Source organism: Pseudochaenichthys georgianus, chromosome 9 (genome assembly GCF_902827115.2).
Source record: "Pseudochaenichthys georgianus chromosome 9, fPseGeo1.2, whole genome shotgun sequence".
Taxonomy (NCBI): domain Eukaryota; kingdom Metazoa; phylum Chordata; class Actinopteri; order Perciformes; family Channichthyidae; genus Pseudochaenichthys; species Pseudochaenichthys georgianus.
Genome location: NC_047511.1, coordinates 33,289,210 through 33,307,444, shown reverse-complemented (window position 1 = coordinate 33,307,444; position 18,235 = coordinate 33,289,210). Strand labels below are relative to the sequence as shown.

Below are 18,235 nucleotides of genomic sequence, written 5' to 3'. Positions count from 1 at the left end.
AGATAAGCACATTTATATGTATTATGTGTATAATTAACATCTCATTTCGAGATTGTGTTGCATGAGAAAGGACTTGCCTTGAGGCTCCCTCATTCATCTCCATCTGACTCAGTGATGCATCCTTTGTAGGCCTGTAGTGCACACATAAGGCCACCTGAAGCTATGTCTAAACCAAGAGAAGAGGGGATCTATTTTTAGAGCACGAGAGCCATATTTTTAAATGAAATAGTCTCAGTCTGCTGTCTTCCGGACCAAAGGGAAGGCTTGTTCAACAGAGCCTTTTAATTAGGCGATACTCCGAGATCAGCAGAGGGAGCCACAACTCTTATCTTAGGCTTTCTTTCCTTTGTGAAGACAAAGCCGTCTGACAACTAAAAAGGCAGACTGCAGCATGACCACCCTCTCTGTCTGGACCTTGGCCTGAGCAGCAGAGGAGTGTGCACACCCACCCAAAATGTTAAAAACATACTCAGGCTGACTCTCAAGGTGAAAGTATGATCCTTCCAAAGATGTGTATGGCATTGCTTCTGTGTTTTGTTCCCCCTTTACTCATTAAAATATGTAAATATATGTGTTTCTACTGCAGGTGCCTCCATCAATCTGGGGTCACTACAGTGCAGCATTTCAGCTCAGCATCAAATCTGCTGTTTCTTTAAATAGTTCAAAAGCAAAAGAAAAATGTTGCTGCTTTAGTTTGCAGATTACATTTCTGACATTACAAAACAGTAAATTATTGTATTCTTCTTGTATTTCCTCATGAAATAAAATATGCTTGTGTTGTAACTGAAAGCTGATATCACTTTCGTTATGAAGACAATGTTTCATGACTCTAGGACCAAGCCAGCCTTTCTTGTTTAGCTGTTAAATTCTAGGAGCAGGTGAGTGGTACAAAGTCAGTTTTTCAATACCTGACAATGAACAATTGTAAGTGTCATATTTAGGGTTTAGACATGATTACATTTTGTGAAGTATAAACAGACTATCAAGAATATGTCCTCTGATATGTTAAAATCCTCCTGAATGTTGAAGTTAAACTTTTGTGTTTTTACGAAAACAATGTATTTTGGGGTAATACTGATATTTCTTAAAAGGAGCTGCTGATGCCTGCTCCACCTTCAGCTCTTTGTTTTTCATCAAAGCATTGTACGTGTGGGAGGTCTCAGTGGGCCTCAGTGATGGGCCTCCCTCTGACAAAGTGTGTGCCCACTGGAGTGAGAGGGAGTTAAAAGATTTATATACCGGTCCATTCACATCCCAAATGTGACAGATGAAACGGAGCAAAACTCAATTTCTGAAAGATGAAATGTGATAAAAAAAAAACGATACAGCTTTGCTTTGATATGTTATGTTTACTGTGGATCGGTGTCCCAGCATGACCTAACATGCACCAACAAACCACAAACACACACTTGCAAGCCTCTAATAGCTGCATTATACGACACAAGTGATACTGTATGAGCACCTGAGAGAGTATCGATATATCCTGGTGGTTTACTGTATCTTTAGCATTCTGTCTGCAGGGTGGTTTGTGTATTAAAATCTGGCCTGCAGCGCATCACTAGTGTATTTTTAATCAATAGGAAAACATTTACAATATTGCTATCTGTTTGAGTGGTGGATGGTGTGAGTGTGCAGAGCCAAATGTGCTGCAAAGTAGAATTTCTACTTTAAATTGAGTGCTCCCTGGTCTTACTGTAGCAACCGAAGAGGAGGGTAATGTAGTTTACCTGGGGTAAACTGAGGACAACGAGGATGGAGCTACAGAGGAGATCAAACCGTTTGGGGCATTGCTTTGACACGTTCAGAAACAAAGAAACTCACATATTGAAAAAGAAGTTAAGAGGTATGATTGTAAGCTGATGCAATAATTCAATGTGTGCCTGATCAAAAGATGCTCACACCAGTTTGCGTGAGAAGAGATGAGTGTGTGTTTGGGGTTACCTTGTGTGATAGGATTGTGTCTCTGCCTATGCCTAAAGAAACCTCACCTCCTTTTTGTTCGGTAAAAAAAACAATCTGTCCTCTGTCAAGGTTTATGGCAGCGGGATGTGCTTCTCTTCTTTCTCTCGCTCCCCTCGATTCCTCTCTCTCCCAATAATGAAATTGCCCCCCCCCCCCTCCTTCCTCTCTCCCTCGCTCTCTTAACTGTCTTGCGTGAGTTGACACTTGGCCAGACTCTTTGGTGCAGCAGACTAGCTGACTCATAAAGGTTTCAGTGTGCCCTGATTTATGGACAGTGATGGGGATGAGTTTGAGGCAGCAGGAAAAACACCGCTGTCAGCTCACCCATCAGAGACTGTGGGCACATCAGCGCAGAGACGACCTGCTGACTTAAGATAAAGACGAAAATGCCATTGTTACTCTTTTCTGATAAACTACTTGTGTTTAGCCAAGTCCAGAGAAATATAATGAGGCTGTGTTGGCAGATAGTGCTGAAAAAGTGAAGCCTTATACTGTGTTTTGTTTTGAGTATGTTTCAAGCATTTTAACGTCAAGGTGTGGCTTGGTGTCTTCTGCTGAGTTTGCTGCAGCCCTCCCTTCCTGTATGTATGGATATAACCAAAGGCTCCTTGGCTGCTATCTATTTTCTTTTTCCATTAACCCCCATTAACATTCTGGTGAGAAAGCAACATTCTGTATAAAATTAGCAGTGAGTCACAGAGCTTCGACATTGAATATCATTTTCAGCTAATGTGTTTATTTATTATTTCTTCTTACAGTTCATGGCAACTGTTCCTGTTTATTGGTACAAATAAAAACTCAAGGGCCAGCTCTGGGTTGACAAGGCTTCAAGGCTTTATTGAAGGCAGAACATCATGGATTTAAAGCACTAAGTGAGGACTTGAAGTAAGGCTTTTCAAACCGGGTGTTGCACATAGAGTACAGGCATATATTGGTGAAGTAAAGCACACAGGTGTTTGCAAACAAATCTTTTCAAAGCCACATTTTTTCTCCCGACCAGAAACATCCTGTATTATTGATTAGCTTTGATTTTGTTTCGATTCTTTGCGTTTGCACACATGCTGTTGGTCAAGTTGTTAATACTGAGAATTTCACCAACGTGATGTCTTCTAATTTCAGGATTAGAGAGGTGTCTCACAGCACCGGAGAAGACATCCTACAGCTACAATGCTAGCAGGGGCTTTGTAAAGCATTTCAATTTAAACTTTTTTCTCAGTTGCTTTTCCATTTTTCTCTTCGGCCTCCACCTCGTCTTGTTTTTCAGCTTTTTCCTCCTCTTTCTTATCCTCGTCATCACCCTGTTCTTCTTTCTGCTCAGCATCCTCCTCTTCTTGAGGCTGGGTGTCTTCTCCTCCTTCCCCCTCATGTTCGTTTTCTCCATCCTCTGCATCACCCTCTTCATTTCCTAAAGAATGTGAGGTGAGAATAAAAGTTAGAATTACTTTACTACTACATACATGCACTATGGAAAAGATTAAAAACGGTTACCTTCTCCATCTGCTTCTTCCTCTCCCTGCTCTTCCTCCTCCTTTTCTTCAGACTTGTCTTCCACCAACTCTTCTCCCTCTGAATCCTCCTGGACCTTCTCTTCACCCTGATCTTCCTCTACTTCCTCCCTCTCTTCCTCTTCCAGTTGCTCTTCATCCTCCTCCTGAGGCAGGCTGGCCTCCGCCTGCTGTGCTTGGCTTGCGGATATTGTCTCTTCTGTGGGCAGGGATCTAGAGTAGAAGCGGGAGCTCAGCATGTACGGAGCTGCAGAGGTTAGCTGGGACTGCATGGAGAACTGAGTTCTTCGAAAGGATGGAGGAGTGGCGTACATGGATTGGGAGTAAGCGTTGAAGGACCCTGGGCCCGAAACATTGAAACGGTTCTCTTCTCCTTCAAGGAGGTTCCTAAAAGAATAAGAGTCACATAACATCAAGTAAATAAGTCAAATCCCACAATTACAGCACAATATATAAGCAACTTGCATCCCTTACCTGTAGGCTGCAATCTCAATATCCAAGGCCATCTTCACGTTCAACAGATCCTGGTAGTCTTTCAAGTATCGAGCCATGTCATTCTTGTTGGCCCTCAATTCTTCTTCTATTTGACTTATTGAATCCTGCCGAAAAAAGATAAAGTCACATGTAATAGCACATTTAGGGCAGGATGTGTATCAGTTCTTCTTTCAGGTATCACTGCACGCTCTGTGAGACTTACCTCAATTGCTAAAATCAATATACATTTTCTATAGAAAGGATAATTCAAGCACTGTTCCTTTATTTTACTTTATTTCGGTCACTAACCTGCAGTGCAGAGATCTCAGCACTCTGTTTCTCCTCCACGTCCTGAAGTTGGTTTTCCAGAGCTTGATTCATCTCACGGCAGGCATCAATGTCCAGCTCCCTGGCTTTGATGAGGCGACGATATTCTGCAGCCTCATCTTTGGCATTACGTGCACTCTCTGTGTTGCGAGAAGTGCCTACTGTCATCACATTCACCTTGTCACAGAACCATTCTTCGGCTGTTTGAAGGTTGCGGTTTGCCAGCTTCTCATATTGGACTCGGATGTCCCGGAGAGAAGCGGAAAGGTCAGGCTTGATGACCTTCATCTCCACTGAAACCTCGGCGCTCAGCTGTATTTGGGCCTGCAGCTCTGCAATCTCACTCTCGCAGAGGCGCTTCAGAAAGGTAAGCTCATCCAGCAGGGTCCCAACTCTTTTCTCCAGCTCTGCCCGGGTCAGTGCACCTTCATCTGCTCCCTTCCTGGCATCCATGAGCCTGCCCTCTGTTTCCTCTCTACCAAGCACTTCCTCCTCATAGCGTTTTTGGAGGTTAGTAAACACGTCCTCCATCTCATCCCTGTGGTCCTGGGCAGCTTGCTTCTCATGGCGGGCCTCTTCCACAGCAGCACGGAGCTGGCGAATCTCATGCTCATACAGGGTGCGAAGGTTGGATGGCTCAGTCTGCCTCTGCCTGAGAATCAGGAGTTCAGTCTCCAGCAACTTGTTCTGCTGCTCTAGTTCATGGACCCTCTCAATAAAGCTCACAAAGCGGTCATTCAGGTCCTGCAGTTCAGCCTTCTCCTGGGTCCTTAAGACTTTGAACTCAGAGCTGACCTGGGCTGCTTGTTCAAGGCGGAGCTCGGTGGCAGCTGCAGACACTGGAGCTGAAAGCATAGAGGAGTATCTGGAAGTAGCTCGGGAATGGGTCGAATAACTTCTGCGTGAAGAGACATAGGAAGCCATTGGGGCGGAGTGGCTGGAGTAGGCAGACCTAGATCCTATTCCTCCTCCAGCTCCATATCCTGCATTGCGCACAACTACCCTCCTCTTGTGAGAAGAAGGGAAGTAAGGGTCAAAGCCGATGGAAGTCATGACTTCAGAAAACGGGACGCTCTAGGAATGAAGCTGGGTTGACTGCGAAGTGAATCTGAAATACACTGGCTTTTATAGAGCCAGTAATGACTGTGATGTAAGCTATTTTGCAGTCATGCTGACAGAAGGAATTGATAGTGGTGCCAGCTATCCAGCCTCAGCCAAGGGAAAGATGGGGTGGGGTTAGGATGGAGCCACACAGGACTGCAACAGACAGGGTCACTGAGGACAAAACAGTACGCTGTTGCGCATAAAAACTGCAGAAGTTGTTATAATTTGCCATCATATATCCTGACAAAGACATAATGTATCTCTTTTGAATGCAGCCAGATGGAAGACAGGAGAACAATTACCTTTCTTAAAAGATGATGCTGCCTTGCACTGTTTTGCATCATGCTTTGTTAAAAATAATATTAATAAAATCATTATTATGATGCAAGGGTTAGGTTTAGGGTTACATCACAATTAAATGTCACAGACAACAAAGCAATTCAGCTAAAGATCAAACCCTTAACCCAATGCTTTGATCAGGAAAATACCACTTTAATCTTAGAGAAAACATTTTACTGTGTTATATTAACATGTTGCCCTCTAGTGGTTGCCTTTTGCCACAATTTACAATGCTGGCTAAAAATGTATAACACTGAGTATGCTATATTGATGTATAAGACGTTATTTTCTGGTATCCTTCCTGAAATTCCCTGGCTGCTATCATACTATTTCACATGCTACAATTATTTGTATTTATGTTTAAATACTGTTACTGTATCCTACTTAGTGTTGTCCATCTGGATGGGTACTTTTTGTGAACTGTAATTTGTGTAATTTCTATCTCTAAAATGTTATGCATGACTCTTAATTAATATTTGTCCTCTTTACTTTTGCTGTAACAATGTAAACGTATCCTCTGAGGTATTCTGATTCTGATGCTGAAATAAGTGTAATGGCTATAGATGTTTTTAAAGCAACACTTTTGACAGATTTGTAAAGTTGTTATGCACAAGTGAAACATGTTAAGTTAATTAGCTTGTTGTGCCTAATGTAAAATATATTGTCTTCCTTGTTCATTTTCCCATTCCAGTTACTCATTTATAAGGATTAACCATAGATTTTGAGATTAATGACAATTTCTGTGGCGTGGCTTCAACCAATATCCCAACATATGATTGGTCACAAGAATGCACCTACAGTGTATTGACCAATCAGGGACGTCTTTACTAATTGGCGGTAACCAAATGTCATGCTCTGACGCCAACGCCCGTAACGTTAACAACAACAAAGGATGGAGAATAAATGAAGTTTCAAACTTCCATTTATGACCGCGGTGTTTTTTTAACCGTACGCTGCCTTGTTGGAATAAAAGTAACGTTACAAATGATTTTACATCGGGAATGAACGGTAAGACGCCCAGCTTTGCAAGTGATGGTCACCCGGTGAAACACCAGCTAACGTTAGCTCATATGATCGGCTAATACCAGCTAACTGAGACAATAATGTGAGCCAGGTGAATCTGCTAGCATGTCAGCGATCTATATTAAGCATGCTTTCCAGGGTTTTGTTCGTAATAATAACAACAACAACAACAACAACCGGTGAAGCTTAATACCTGCTCCACAGACTGGAGCAATGCACCACCGCAGAGCTAAGCTAACTATGCTAAGTTTTAAGTTGCATTTTGGTGAGGTTAGCTAGCCGGTCCCAAGATTTATGATTGTGTTACGTGATACCAGTTGACAGCAGCAGGGTTGCCTTTCGCTTCTCTTCTCGAACAAAGCTCTAGCATACACTCAAAACGGCACAAACTTAATGAATAATGCAGTGCCTTTAGACTGGTAAGCGATAGATAGATAGATACCTAATTCATGCCAAATTGGGAAATGATTTTGTCGCAGCAGTGTTGTGAAATGTAATCGAACGTTTTTCTCTATACGGTTTTCCACGTTATGTCTAATCTTTCTTGCTGAATTGATGTCCTGCCTGCTTTCATTCTTCCTATCTTTGTTTGCTTTCCATGCATCTGTGTAGATTCCAGCAAAAGCTACAAACCGTGAAGGTGGAAGGTCTCATCACAACATATTAAAATGGTAAGGCTTTTAATAATTTAATGCATCGTCGTTCCCAATCCTGATGTATATTAACAGGAGTTATGGATCTGCTTGCTAAAGGGGTTTGTTACTTTTTCTGTGCTCTTTACAGATTCGCATAGCAGCGCTGAATGCTGCTTCGACAGCTGCAGATGAGTCCCAAGACCCCTTGAGAAGTAACAAGAGTCAGACAAAAGAGGCTCAGGTACAGATTGTGTGCGGATGAATCAGCAAGATTAGGCCTGCACAGCTGATGCAGACCTTTTTTTTGCCTCTGTACATCTAAATGGGTTTTCTGATTGGTCTTCTATTTCTGTCAACAGGAAGCTGAGGCATTTGCTTTATATCACAAAGCTTTAGATCTGCAAAAACATGACAAGTTTGAGGAGTCAGCCAGGGCCTATCATGAGCTTCTCAAGACTCCACTGCTCAAAGAGGTAATATATCACTCATTATATAGTGCTGTCAAGACTCTCAAAATATCACAGCAATAACACTTTAATACAATACAAGTCCTATCCACAACAATGAAATACTGATTAGTGTATATATAGGTAAGATATTTCACACATTGCCACAGGCCTCTGGGCTTTTAGGGACTGGTGCTGAAACAGTTATGACGTCACTTATTCTTTACTTGGTGAGACTGTTATAAGTATACATTTTGAATCCGTTTTAAACATGTCTTCCAAATATTACATTTTATTTTTGCTGCAATGATACGCCAAATATATGATTCACAATATGCACTTCAACTTTGGCTTTGTGGTGGGACAAACCCTGCTCATGTACAAAAGCTGTGTGTGTGTAATCATTCATATTGATTGACTGCAAGAGAATTCTGCATTGCTCTGTGTTTGGTGCCAAATTAGATTTTTATTCTCTAATCATTTTAGGCTATGCCCTCGGATGATCACAAAGTGGGACTCAAGCATCCTGGACTGATGTTGAAATATTCTACTTTCAAAAACTTGGCTACTATGTCTGCATTGCGGGATGACCTGGAGACAGCTATGGAGTTCTATTTGGAGGTAAATCAAAGGAAATGGTGCCAGTTTGGCAGGTCAGATTTGTGCAACTACATGCGTCATTTAGATACACATGAATAAAAGTACTAACCTTATGTTCTGCTTTGCTCTTTTTTTAGGCAGTTATTTTGGATTCCACTGACGTAAACATGTGGTACAAAATCGGTCAGGTGGCTGTGCGACTTGTGCGCATTCCACTTGCTCGACATGCCTTTGAGGAGGGATTGCACTGTAACCCAGACCACTGGCCCTGCCTGGACAACCTCATAACTATTCTCTATACACTCAGTGACTACACCTGTATGTAATGCTTCATTATAATCCCCTTTGCTCTGTATCCTCTCATTAACAATGTAAGAACTCAAGTATAGAAATCAACGTAACTGTTATCTGCACACATTCTCCCAGGTTGCTTGTACTTCATCGCCAAAGCCCTAGAGAGGGACCATTGTTACACTAAAGGCCTGGTGTTGAAGGAGAAAATCTTTGAGGAGCAGCCCTGCCTGAAGAGGGACACAATGCAGATGTTCATGAAATGGTGAAGCCGCTCACTTTTTATTCCTCCATCTCTTTTGAATGTTCCCTACATGAAGCTCTACAAGTTTGCATCACTGACAAACCTCTGTGATGTGCTTAATTTTCAGTGATATGTCTATTCACTATGTGGAAGTGGAGACGGAGGAATGCAAATCCATTGTGGAAGAGGCACTCGACTTACGAAAGCGCCGACAGGCTCTCTCTCACTGTGAACCAAAACCAGACCTTGTCCTGATTCAGCCCATCCGCTGCCTCTCGTAAGTGCTGCGAACGTTTTGTTCTTTCTGTCTGGGTGGTTTAGCCTAAATTTGTTCAACAGAATAATTTTGGTAATAATATTCAACAAGCTGTGTTTTAGTAGCAGAACTTATTATAGTTTTAATATATTTTGGTTGCAAGTAGTATATTTATTACAATATCTAACAACTTTATTGCAATTTAAACATAGAATGCATTCTTTATATGCCCTTTTTCTTTGTGACAATGGACTAATTAATACTTAGAAAAGTGTTGCTAGAAAATGCAGAAACAGTATATATTTTCCTTAAAATCTTAATTTACCTCGACTGATATTGAAGTAAAGGGTTTCAGCACTAAATGTACGGTTGCCCAAAGCTCTTTCTTACAGTGAATAAGTGACATCCCTTTATATAAACACACTGTTGTTGTATCTCAGATGGAAGCATGTGGGTGAAAGCCTCCTTGCGATGTACCGACATCAGACCACATGTGAGTCACCACGCCCGAGTCTTGGCCGCAGAATTGACTTATCGGAGTACCGGGACCCAGACTTCCTCCAGAACCTCCCCCAGCCCAGCAGCCCTGTCAGCGTGGTCCCGCCCACTGTGCTGAGCAGCAGCCCCAGCTCCCCCCCGCCCCCCATGCCCCTCCCTGAGCCTGCAGTGCTGCCCCAACCCAGCGCCCAGCCTCAGATTACACCTGCCCACACCACCGTGGAGGTCACCACTTCTGCTCCCATTGTCGGTCAGTCGCTTATAAAGAGAAATGTTGATGTGACCTGCCTATGTATAATAATATATAATCATTATTTATTTTCCTACTGTATGTTTACAGCTACTGCCATGGACGTTTCAATGTCAGATAAAGTAAAGAAAGCTCCAAAGAGGAAACGCGTGGCAGTAGAAGATAGTGGGGACACGGCCAAGCGACGCTCAGCACGTGTTCGAAACACAAAATGCAAGAAGGAAGAGAAGATTGATTTTCAGGAACTGCTTTTTAAATACCTACCTTCAAGGTATCTCACACTCAACTATTGTACAATACATAAATATATGTCTTGTTATAATTGTGTTGAAAGACTTTACTGGTTTGTCTTAGGTTAAAGAAGTTTGATCCTGATAATGATGATGAGAGTCTGAGTAATCTTGAGACACAGTGTGATGGGAAGGAGGACATGAAGCCTTTACATGGGAGTTGCCTGCCTGCTGAATCAGTTGAATACATGGAAAATGGTTAGTAGTGGATTTGCATTTAAAATGTGGAGCCATGTTGCTGATTCTGTCGTTTTAACAAACGGCACATTTCCTTCTGCAGAACAACAGGATGTCCACAACTTCCTGCTCGATAACATGACCAATGGTGGTATACTGGACGTGATGATGCGCTATCTGAAGGCAGTGGGTCAGAAGTTTACGATGGAGTGGCCCCGGGGCCTCACTGCTGTGGTACTGGAGGTCTATAAGACCTGGAGGAAGCACAGCGGGGGGCTTCCTAACCCTCTGCTTCGCGACTGCACCAACAAACACATCCGGGTAACAGACAAGAAAAATGCTTACTTGAACTTTGATTGTTATTTCATTAAGGACGTTTAAGTGCGTGTTCAATTTAAAACATTGGCACTGTCCCAGGTAGTACTGATATGTTCAGACTCGATATGTATCACATTTTTTAAAGAGTCTGCTTTTTCCAGCCTCTAATATAGCTTTAAATCTTCTTGAATTGGAACCAGGGAACTATAGCCTTTTATCCGAATTGGCCTCATATGATGCCCCCACAGCTAACTCTAATATGTGACTGTATATCTGCTACCTTTACAGGAAATGTTGGAGATGAGCTTAGCATCTATGGAGTTGCAGTTGGAGCAATGGGGACACGCCAAAGGGAAGGCTGGTAAGTAGCAGTGAGCTAAGCCCCCATTTTGAGGCCCCCTGTTGATTTTAATAAATTGGACTAGATTGGCCTGAAGGGGGCACTGCAATTACAGTTCTAAACACAGTGACATGAATGAATAGCTATATCCTGGAAAGTCATTTGTGTGTTACAACATGTTTATATTTGTTTTATATATTATTTTCCTTGTCTAGTGTCTACAAGAAGAAGCAACATTTGTCCCGGCAGTGATGCGGCTGACTCAGAGTTCCCCGGGCAGCACTTCCAAAATGATTTGTTACTCCTAGCCTTAGGTTCATCCCAGAGAGACTTGTTCGAGGAAGACTGGCTGGGTGTCATGGTGCGCGTCTATTGGCTCAAGGCACGATTCTTGGCCCTGCAGGTAAAGTCTATATTTTTTGTTTTTGCTTCACTTTTTATTAACTTGGTCCTTTCCCTCCAACTCTGCCAGATGAGACTGTAAGTCTGTCTCTCTTGTGTTTGTCAGGGAGACATGGAGTTAGCCCTGGAGAGCTATGATGTGTGTGTAGGTCTGTTGCAGAGCAAACCGAAGACTCCTGAAGGGAAACATTACACCATCAGCCTGCCTAACCTACGTGTCGACGCAGCGATCTCTGTGGAGGAGGTCAGTGCGATGGCTGACAAACCACCTATCTTCCATCAATATGACCTCTCATTTCCAACAAAGTATAATATAATAATATAAAAAGTGTTTTAAAGTCTAACTTTAATAGAGAAAAAAAATATTAGCAGTACTTTTGCAATTATTATTAAAAAAAAAAGTGTATTATGCTAAATCATGCAAATAATTAAATAAAAAACCCAGCTTTTGTTTTTTTCCCTGTTTGATTTTTAAGCACGAGTGTAAATTATTAAATAGATATAAGTCCCTTGATTATCTTGTCGCTGTGTTTTGACAGTTTTTTCTCTTTTTGGTTTTGTCTATCCCCATGGACAGATTGACAAGAGGCTGAAGTCTCTGGAGCGTTGTCAGTCCTTGGAGGAGATCCAGCGTCTCTTTGAGTCTGCAGACTTTGATTCTGTGGTGCGCCTGCTGCAGCCCACCCTTAATTACGGCGGCAGGAGTAAACCTCTGGAGTTTGTGAGCTCAGCACCAGAGCGGCCTGCTCAGCTGATGCTGCTGCAGGTTAGATCCTCTCCATCAGTATCCATTGAACCTGGTAGATCTTTTGAAATGTGTGATGGTTGACACTTCTTCCCTGAATTTGAACTCTAGGACTCGCTGTTGAGGCTTGAGGACTACCAGCAGTGTTTGGAGTACAGCGAGCTGGCTTTGAATGAAGCCCTGCAGCAGCTCAACTCTGCTCCTAACAACTCGTCCCCCAGTAAGGAGGAGTGGGTCAGTACCATCGGGAAGCTGCTGGACGGCACCGAGGTCTGCTTCATCACAGACTCAGAGATTCTCAGCAATATCCCTCACCTCTCCAGTATGGCTCGACTGGCAAACAATCTCATTCAGGTAAGAAGGGAGCCAAAGCCAAAAAACCTTTTTATTTGACACTATGAGTAGAAACTGATCAGCCTCTTTGGAATTGTAATCTGTTGTTTGTGTGTTTTCAGCTGATTGACATGAGCATGAACATTTCCGACGATCCCAAGGACCCTTATTTCTTCTCGGTCCTGCCTTGGATTATCCTGTATCGCATTATCAAACATGAGGAGGCTGCTTTCGACTGCATGCTTCGACAGCATATCCCTGTGGGGGGTGATGAAGGTTTGTTGTCCTCTTGTTTTTAATGCCTTCCCGTTTCCCTTGGTAGTTGTTACACCGAGTGACCCTTTCAAGTCTCATTTTCAGAGAACTCAGACACTCCCATGCTGCCCTCCTCCCTGATGCTGCTGAACACGGCCCATGAGTATCTCGGCCGTCGCTCCATGTGCTGCAACTCAGACGGCGCACTGCTCAAGTTCTATGTAAGTGTATTTATAGACTTCTCTCTACACATACTATACTACCACCAAGGTGATATGTGAATGCACAGCTTGAGAACATGGCTGCGGTACATTCCTGCTAGTACATTTTTAAATAATGTAAATGAAGCCCTGAAAAATGTCTTTGTGATAGTGTGACTAGAATAACTTGTATGTACTACTTTGACCGGGCGTTTTTTCTTATGTTTTGTAAAGGTTCAAGTTTTGAAGAAAGAGGTTGCAGCCTCTTCCAGCACTGCGTCTCACCCCTACAAAGAAGAGTTGGAGATGGCTTTGGAGCAGTCCCTTTTCTGCCTATATGCTTACCCCAGTAAGAAGAGCAAGGCCCGCTACCTTGAGGATCATTCGTCTCCACAGGTCACTCACTCACATGCTCCTAAACTTCTCTCTGGTCATACATTTTATTTTATATATATATATATATATATATATATATATATATATCATCATCATTTTTTCATGCTGCTTGGAGATTCTTTTGAATTACAAAATGCAAAAATCAAATACAGCTCAGCTTGTTGTTCTTAAACCAAAGTATTATATAATCTAAAATGGCTGCTATAAAGATAAAAGACAAATGGTGTTGAAGAGGCGGTGAAATAGTGAGGAGGTGGTGAAAATGGCGCATGGCTTTGACTAATTGGTATGATTGCTCACATGTATTGGCAAAAAGAGATTTGAGAGACTGCCAATGACGCAATCATTTGCCCTCGTTGACCCTCACTCACCGAGGACGTCTGCATTTTCCATTAATGTGTTGTTTGCTTGTATGGTTAGTACGCCTGGGGTCAATTGAGGGGGTCAAAGGGCATTAATGACGAAAAAGCATTAGTGAGGAATGTAAAAAAAACGTTGGATCAACCTGCAGCACTCCACCCACCAGCAAAATGTAGATCTATCGTTGTTCACCTTTTGAGGTCATATCGACCCTAAAGATTATTTTTGAATAGCTACATTATAACTCTTAAATAACAATTCCACTCCTTTATTATCTCATGCATTCTGAAGCTTTGTGGATACAGCCCCTGGTCTCTTGTATTTTTGTAATGCACGTGTCCAGCCACAAGGGGGGTGTCATTGCCACCGTTTTTGTAATAGTGCTACTGACTGTAGTTATGCAACATCACAGGGCAACAGGAGCGTCCCCAGAAAAGCTCCATACCACTTAATTTCTCTTGTCTGTTGCTCTCTAACACAATGCATGTTGACACTAATGCTTTTCTGTGGACTCAATCGGTGGTTTGCAGGTTGAGCTGCTGTGGTGTGATGCCCTCTTCATGTTCCAGTATTTCAAACCTAAGTCACTGCCTGAGTTTGACAGCTATAAGACAAGCACAGTGTCTGCTGAATTGGCCAATCTGCTGAGGAGGTTTGCTGGTATCGCCCCCACAAGCGACACCCCTGTCCTCACCATGGATGAAGTGGCAGCCTACATTGAGGGCATGGCAGAAAAGGTCAGTTTGTGAGGCCACACTGACTGTGGAGACACCAGTGACTCACACAGGCTAAAGAGGGCTGAGTTCTGCTCTGTCTCTGTGCCCGTCATTCCTTCAGCTTCATTTGCAGGCTTGTCCCTAAGAATCATGGTTATTAAAGTAATGTTTAATTTATATATTTTTCAGGCCCCTTGTCTTCCTGAGGGTAGTGCTCCTGCTCCTCCAATCATCGATGAGATGTTCTACCTGCTGGCTGATTACCATTTCAAGAACAAGGAGCAGTCCAAAGCCATCAAGTTCTACATGCATGACATATGCGTGTGTCCCAACAGGTAGGTCTTTTCTTTGCTTTAGTGTCACAAAGCATCTATGTGTTATGAATACAGGAGAAACCAATTATAGTGATCACAGTTACAGTTATCAACCACTGCTGTGGATCCATAAGCTTGAAACAGAATACATCCTGTTTTTATTCATTTCCGAAAAGTCATTAAGCTGTCGTATAACAGTGTTGCGGTACGTCCACACGGCAGCGTCGCGTTGAAGCTTGCCGGTGGGTGTGTCTGGCGTGCGACCAACAACCAATCACATTAATCTCCCGCCCCGGACACACAAGCACGCGGTTTGATTGGCTGGCGCTTCCAACGACGCCTGAAAAGTTGAACTTTTCTCAACTTTCGAAGCGAGCAACGGAGGCAAAGCGACGCGACGGAACCACAATGCAGTTCGCCAAAGCGTGACGTTACCCCATTCTAAGTGTATAGGAAGCGTTGAAGCACGCGACGTTGCCGTGTGGACGGACGTACCGTTAGTTCCTTTTAAGGACAAAATATACATAATTTTTTTTTAACTACTGTAATAAATAAATGAAAGATAACGCTCTTAATTTAAGAAGGCCCCGAGCGAAAGAGCAGGCAGAAGAACTGGCAGCGAGCCAGTAAATACCAAAGCAGTCTGTTCCATTACCTTCTTATCATGTAATAAATTAACAAAAATATGATAATCTGCATGATATTTTATTAAAACCAAAACAATATTTGTTAAATAATCATACGGGTAAAGTGATCAATTTGATCCAGACTTGAACACTGTAAGCGGTTTCCACTGTATTAGCAAATGTGTGTCTTGTATTTTACAAAAACAGTACAGATGCATACTACAGATCTTTTACTAAAAGCAAACATTTCTCCTCAGGTTTGACTCCTGGGCCGGAATGGCTTTAGCTCGGGCCAGCCGTATTCAGGAAAAGCTCAACTCCAATGAGCTGAAAAGTGATGTTCCTATATGGAAACACTCTCAGGCAGTGCTTCACTGCTTTAAGAGGGCCCTGGAAATAGACAGCTCCAACCTGTCTCTGTGGATCGAGTACGGCACCATTTCATATTCGCTGCATACATTTGCTTCTCGTCAGCTCAAGCAGTGGCGCAACGAGCTCCCCCCAGAGGTGGTTAAACAGGTGAGACATGTTAACAGAGGTGTCCTGTTCCTCATCTGTAGTCACTTGTCAGTTTTTGTTGAGTTTTAATGTCAAATGTTCCTTGTGTGAGCCTAACAGATGCCACATGCTGTCACTTTTGCCTGTTCCACATGTGGATTTGCTGTAACATAAATGGATCTGTCGCCTTCATCTAAATAACTCATCAAGGTTCAAACGTGTGTGTGTGTGTGTGTGTGTGTGTGTGTGTGTGTGTGTGTGTGTGTGTGTGTGTGTGTGTGTGTGTGTGTGTGTGTGTGTGTGTGTGTGTGTGTGTGTGTGTGTGTGTGTGTGTGTGTGTGTGTGTGTGTGTGTGTGTGTGTGTGTGTGTGTGTGTGTGTGTGTGTGTGTGTGTGTGTGTGTGTGTGTGTGTGTGTGTGTGTGTGTGTGTGTGTGTGTGTGTGTGTGTGTGTTCAGATGGAAGAAAGGAGAGACTCCATGTTGGAAACAGCCTCCCAGTGTTTCCAGGGAGCTTCCCGTTGTGAGGGTGACAGTGACGAAGAAGAGTGGCTCATTCACTACATGCTCGGGAAGATAGCAGAGAAACGCAAACAGTCTCCAGTGGAATATCTGCAGCTTTACAAAAAGGTAAACAACTTCAGGTTATAACCTTAAGTTCTGTTTCATTCCCTCCTGACTGCCAGTGGCATTAAACAATGAGGACAAGACGCTTTGTTCTCTGCACAGGTCAAGGTCTGATATAAAGAAGTCATGTGGATGACATGTAGGCTCTGGCATGGCCTGTCTGATCTTATCGCTGTTAGCCTGGCAGCTACCGCTGGTTAATCTCTCATAAGATCTATGCTATGCTTGCAGCTGTAGGCAGGCACGTTCTGTGTTGTTTAGGGTTTGTCATTCTGCCCGAGATTGTATGGGTGCAGTGCAACTGGGTCACTATATTATGTTTTATGATACATTCTTTTGAATGTTCATTTCTTCTGGGGTCCAATAAAACGTGTCAGCTGGAACCTGTGTTCAAATGTAACTCAAGATCTTAAAAAATAGAATAGAATAGAATTCCTTTATTGTCATCGCACCAGGTACAACGAAATTTAAAAAAGCAATCCTCACAGTGCATTTCCACATAAAACGAATAAATATATATCTATATAAACATATACACATTAAACATGCTCACACATCCATACCAACATGCATACATGCCCGCACATTATTTAAATACAGTTTACAATATAAAAAAACACGGGGATGATATTTTGCATCTCTGATGTCGATCAGTTAATAAGTTAATACAACTATTAAAAAGTAGTGCAGTTGGAAGTTATAACTGTTAAGTTCAGCGTTTGACGGTGTTCAGTTCTCGTATGGCTCTGGGGTAAAAACTGTTTTTCAGTCGGTTTGTTCTTGATTGAATTGACCTGTAGCGTCTACCGGAGGGCAGAAGAGCAAACGGGAAGTGTCCAGGCAATTATTTTGCCTGCTCTGTTGAGGCAACGTTGGCTGAAGAGTTCCTCCAGAGAAGGCCGTGAGCAGCCGATGACCTTCTGGGCTGTGTTGATGACCTTCTGAAGGGCTTTCCTGTCCTTTTCTGAGCAGCTGGCACACCACGTGGTTAGGCAATATGCCAGCACACTCTCTATGGAGCAGCGGTAGAAAGACACCAGAAGCTTCTCCTCCAGGTTGTTTGTCCTGAGGATCCTCAGGAAGTGGAGTCGCTGCTGGGCCTTTTTCACAGATGTTGTGGTGTTGATAGACCAGGATAGATCTTCAGCAATGTGTGTGCCGAGGAACCTGAAGGCAGGAACCCTTTCCACACAGTTGCCGTTGATGTACAGTGGATCTGGTGTTGTGCTGTTTTTCCTGAAGTCTATAATGAGTTCTTTTGTTTTTATGGAGTTCAGAACAAGGTTATTATCTGAACACCACACTGCCAGTCTCTGGATGGTGTTGGTGGGGTGAGTGGGCGCACAGTCATAGGTGTACAGGGAGTAGAGCATGGGGCTCAGCACACAGCCTTGTGGTGAACCGGTGCTGAGTGTGAGTGTGAGTGTGGAGGAGAGATGAGGGCCTATTCTCACTGTCTGGGGGCGGTTAGTTAGGAAGTCCTTAATCCATTGGCAGATGTTTGGGGAAAATCCTAGGTCAGATAGCTTGGAAACCAATCTTCCCGGGATGACTGTATTAAAGGCAGAACTGTAATCAACAAAGAGCATCCTCACATAGCTCCCCTGGTGTTCAAGGTGGGACAGTGCACTGTGAAGGACAGTGCACTGTGAAGAACAGTGGCGATGGCATCCTCTGTAGACCTATT

The 18,235-nt window shown here is 43.1% G+C and overlaps 2 protein-coding genes across 6 annotated transcripts in view; one reads left to right on the top strand and one right to left on the bottom strand.

The window, feature by feature from the left end:
- Positions 1-2,781: 2,781 nt before the first annotated feature.
- Positions 2,782-5,353, bottom strand: neflb (neurofilament light chain b). Its single transcript, XM_034091569.2, has 4 exons — positions 4,251-5,353; positions 3,942-4,066; positions 3,451-3,854; positions 2,782-3,367 (listed from the first exon to the last, which is right to left on the bottom strand). Exons 1-4 carry the CDS (start codon positions 5,319-5,321, stop codon positions 3,162-3,164), a joined length of 1,806 nt encoding a protein of 601 aa, XP_033947460.1. The 5' UTR covers positions 5,322-5,353; the 3' UTR covers positions 2,782-3,161.
- Positions 5,354-6,572: 1,219 nt separating this feature from the next.
- cabin1 (calcineurin binding protein 1) overlaps positions 6,573-18,235 on the top strand; it is a 54,322-nt gene continuing 42,659 nt past the window's right edge. For 4 of the 5 annotated variants that reach the window (XM_034090826.2, XM_034090825.2, XM_034090824.2 and 1 more), the window contains exons 1-24: positions 6,573-6,719; positions 7,347-7,405; positions 7,518-7,610; positions 7,729-7,842; positions 8,302-8,436; positions 8,553-8,733; positions 8,842-8,971; positions 9,078-9,227; positions 9,647-9,954; positions 10,045-10,225; positions 10,309-10,442; positions 10,525-10,742; positions 11,028-11,100; positions 11,295-11,482; positions 11,588-11,725; positions 12,059-12,247; positions 12,338-12,580; positions 12,682-12,835; positions 12,920-13,035; positions 13,249-13,410; positions 14,301-14,507; positions 14,676-14,821; positions 15,684-15,945; positions 16,381-16,551. In XM_034090826.2, coding sequence (XP_033946717.1) covers positions 7,403-7,405; positions 7,518-7,610; positions 7,729-7,842; positions 8,302-8,436; positions 8,553-8,733; positions 8,842-8,971; positions 9,078-9,227; positions 9,647-9,954; positions 10,045-10,225; positions 10,309-10,442; positions 10,525-10,742; positions 11,028-11,100; positions 11,295-11,482; positions 11,588-11,725; positions 12,059-12,247; positions 12,338-12,580; positions 12,682-12,835; positions 12,920-13,035; positions 13,249-13,410; positions 14,301-14,507; positions 14,676-14,821; positions 15,684-15,945; positions 16,381-16,551 — 3,696 coding nt within the window. In that variant the 5' untranslated portion in view covers positions 6,573-6,719; positions 7,347-7,402. Of the gene's footprint in view, positions 6,720-7,115; positions 7,154-7,346; positions 7,406-7,517; positions 7,611-7,728; positions 7,843-8,301; positions 8,437-8,552; positions 8,734-8,841; positions 8,972-9,077; positions 9,228-9,646; positions 9,955-10,044; positions 10,226-10,308; positions 10,443-10,524; positions 10,743-11,027; positions 11,101-11,294; positions 11,483-11,587; positions 11,726-12,058; positions 12,248-12,337; positions 12,581-12,681; positions 12,836-12,919; positions 13,036-13,248; positions 13,411-14,300; positions 14,508-14,675; positions 14,822-15,683; positions 15,946-16,380; positions 16,552-18,235 lie in introns of those variants that run through there. The other variant, XM_071204395.1, reaches the window with a different exon arrangement.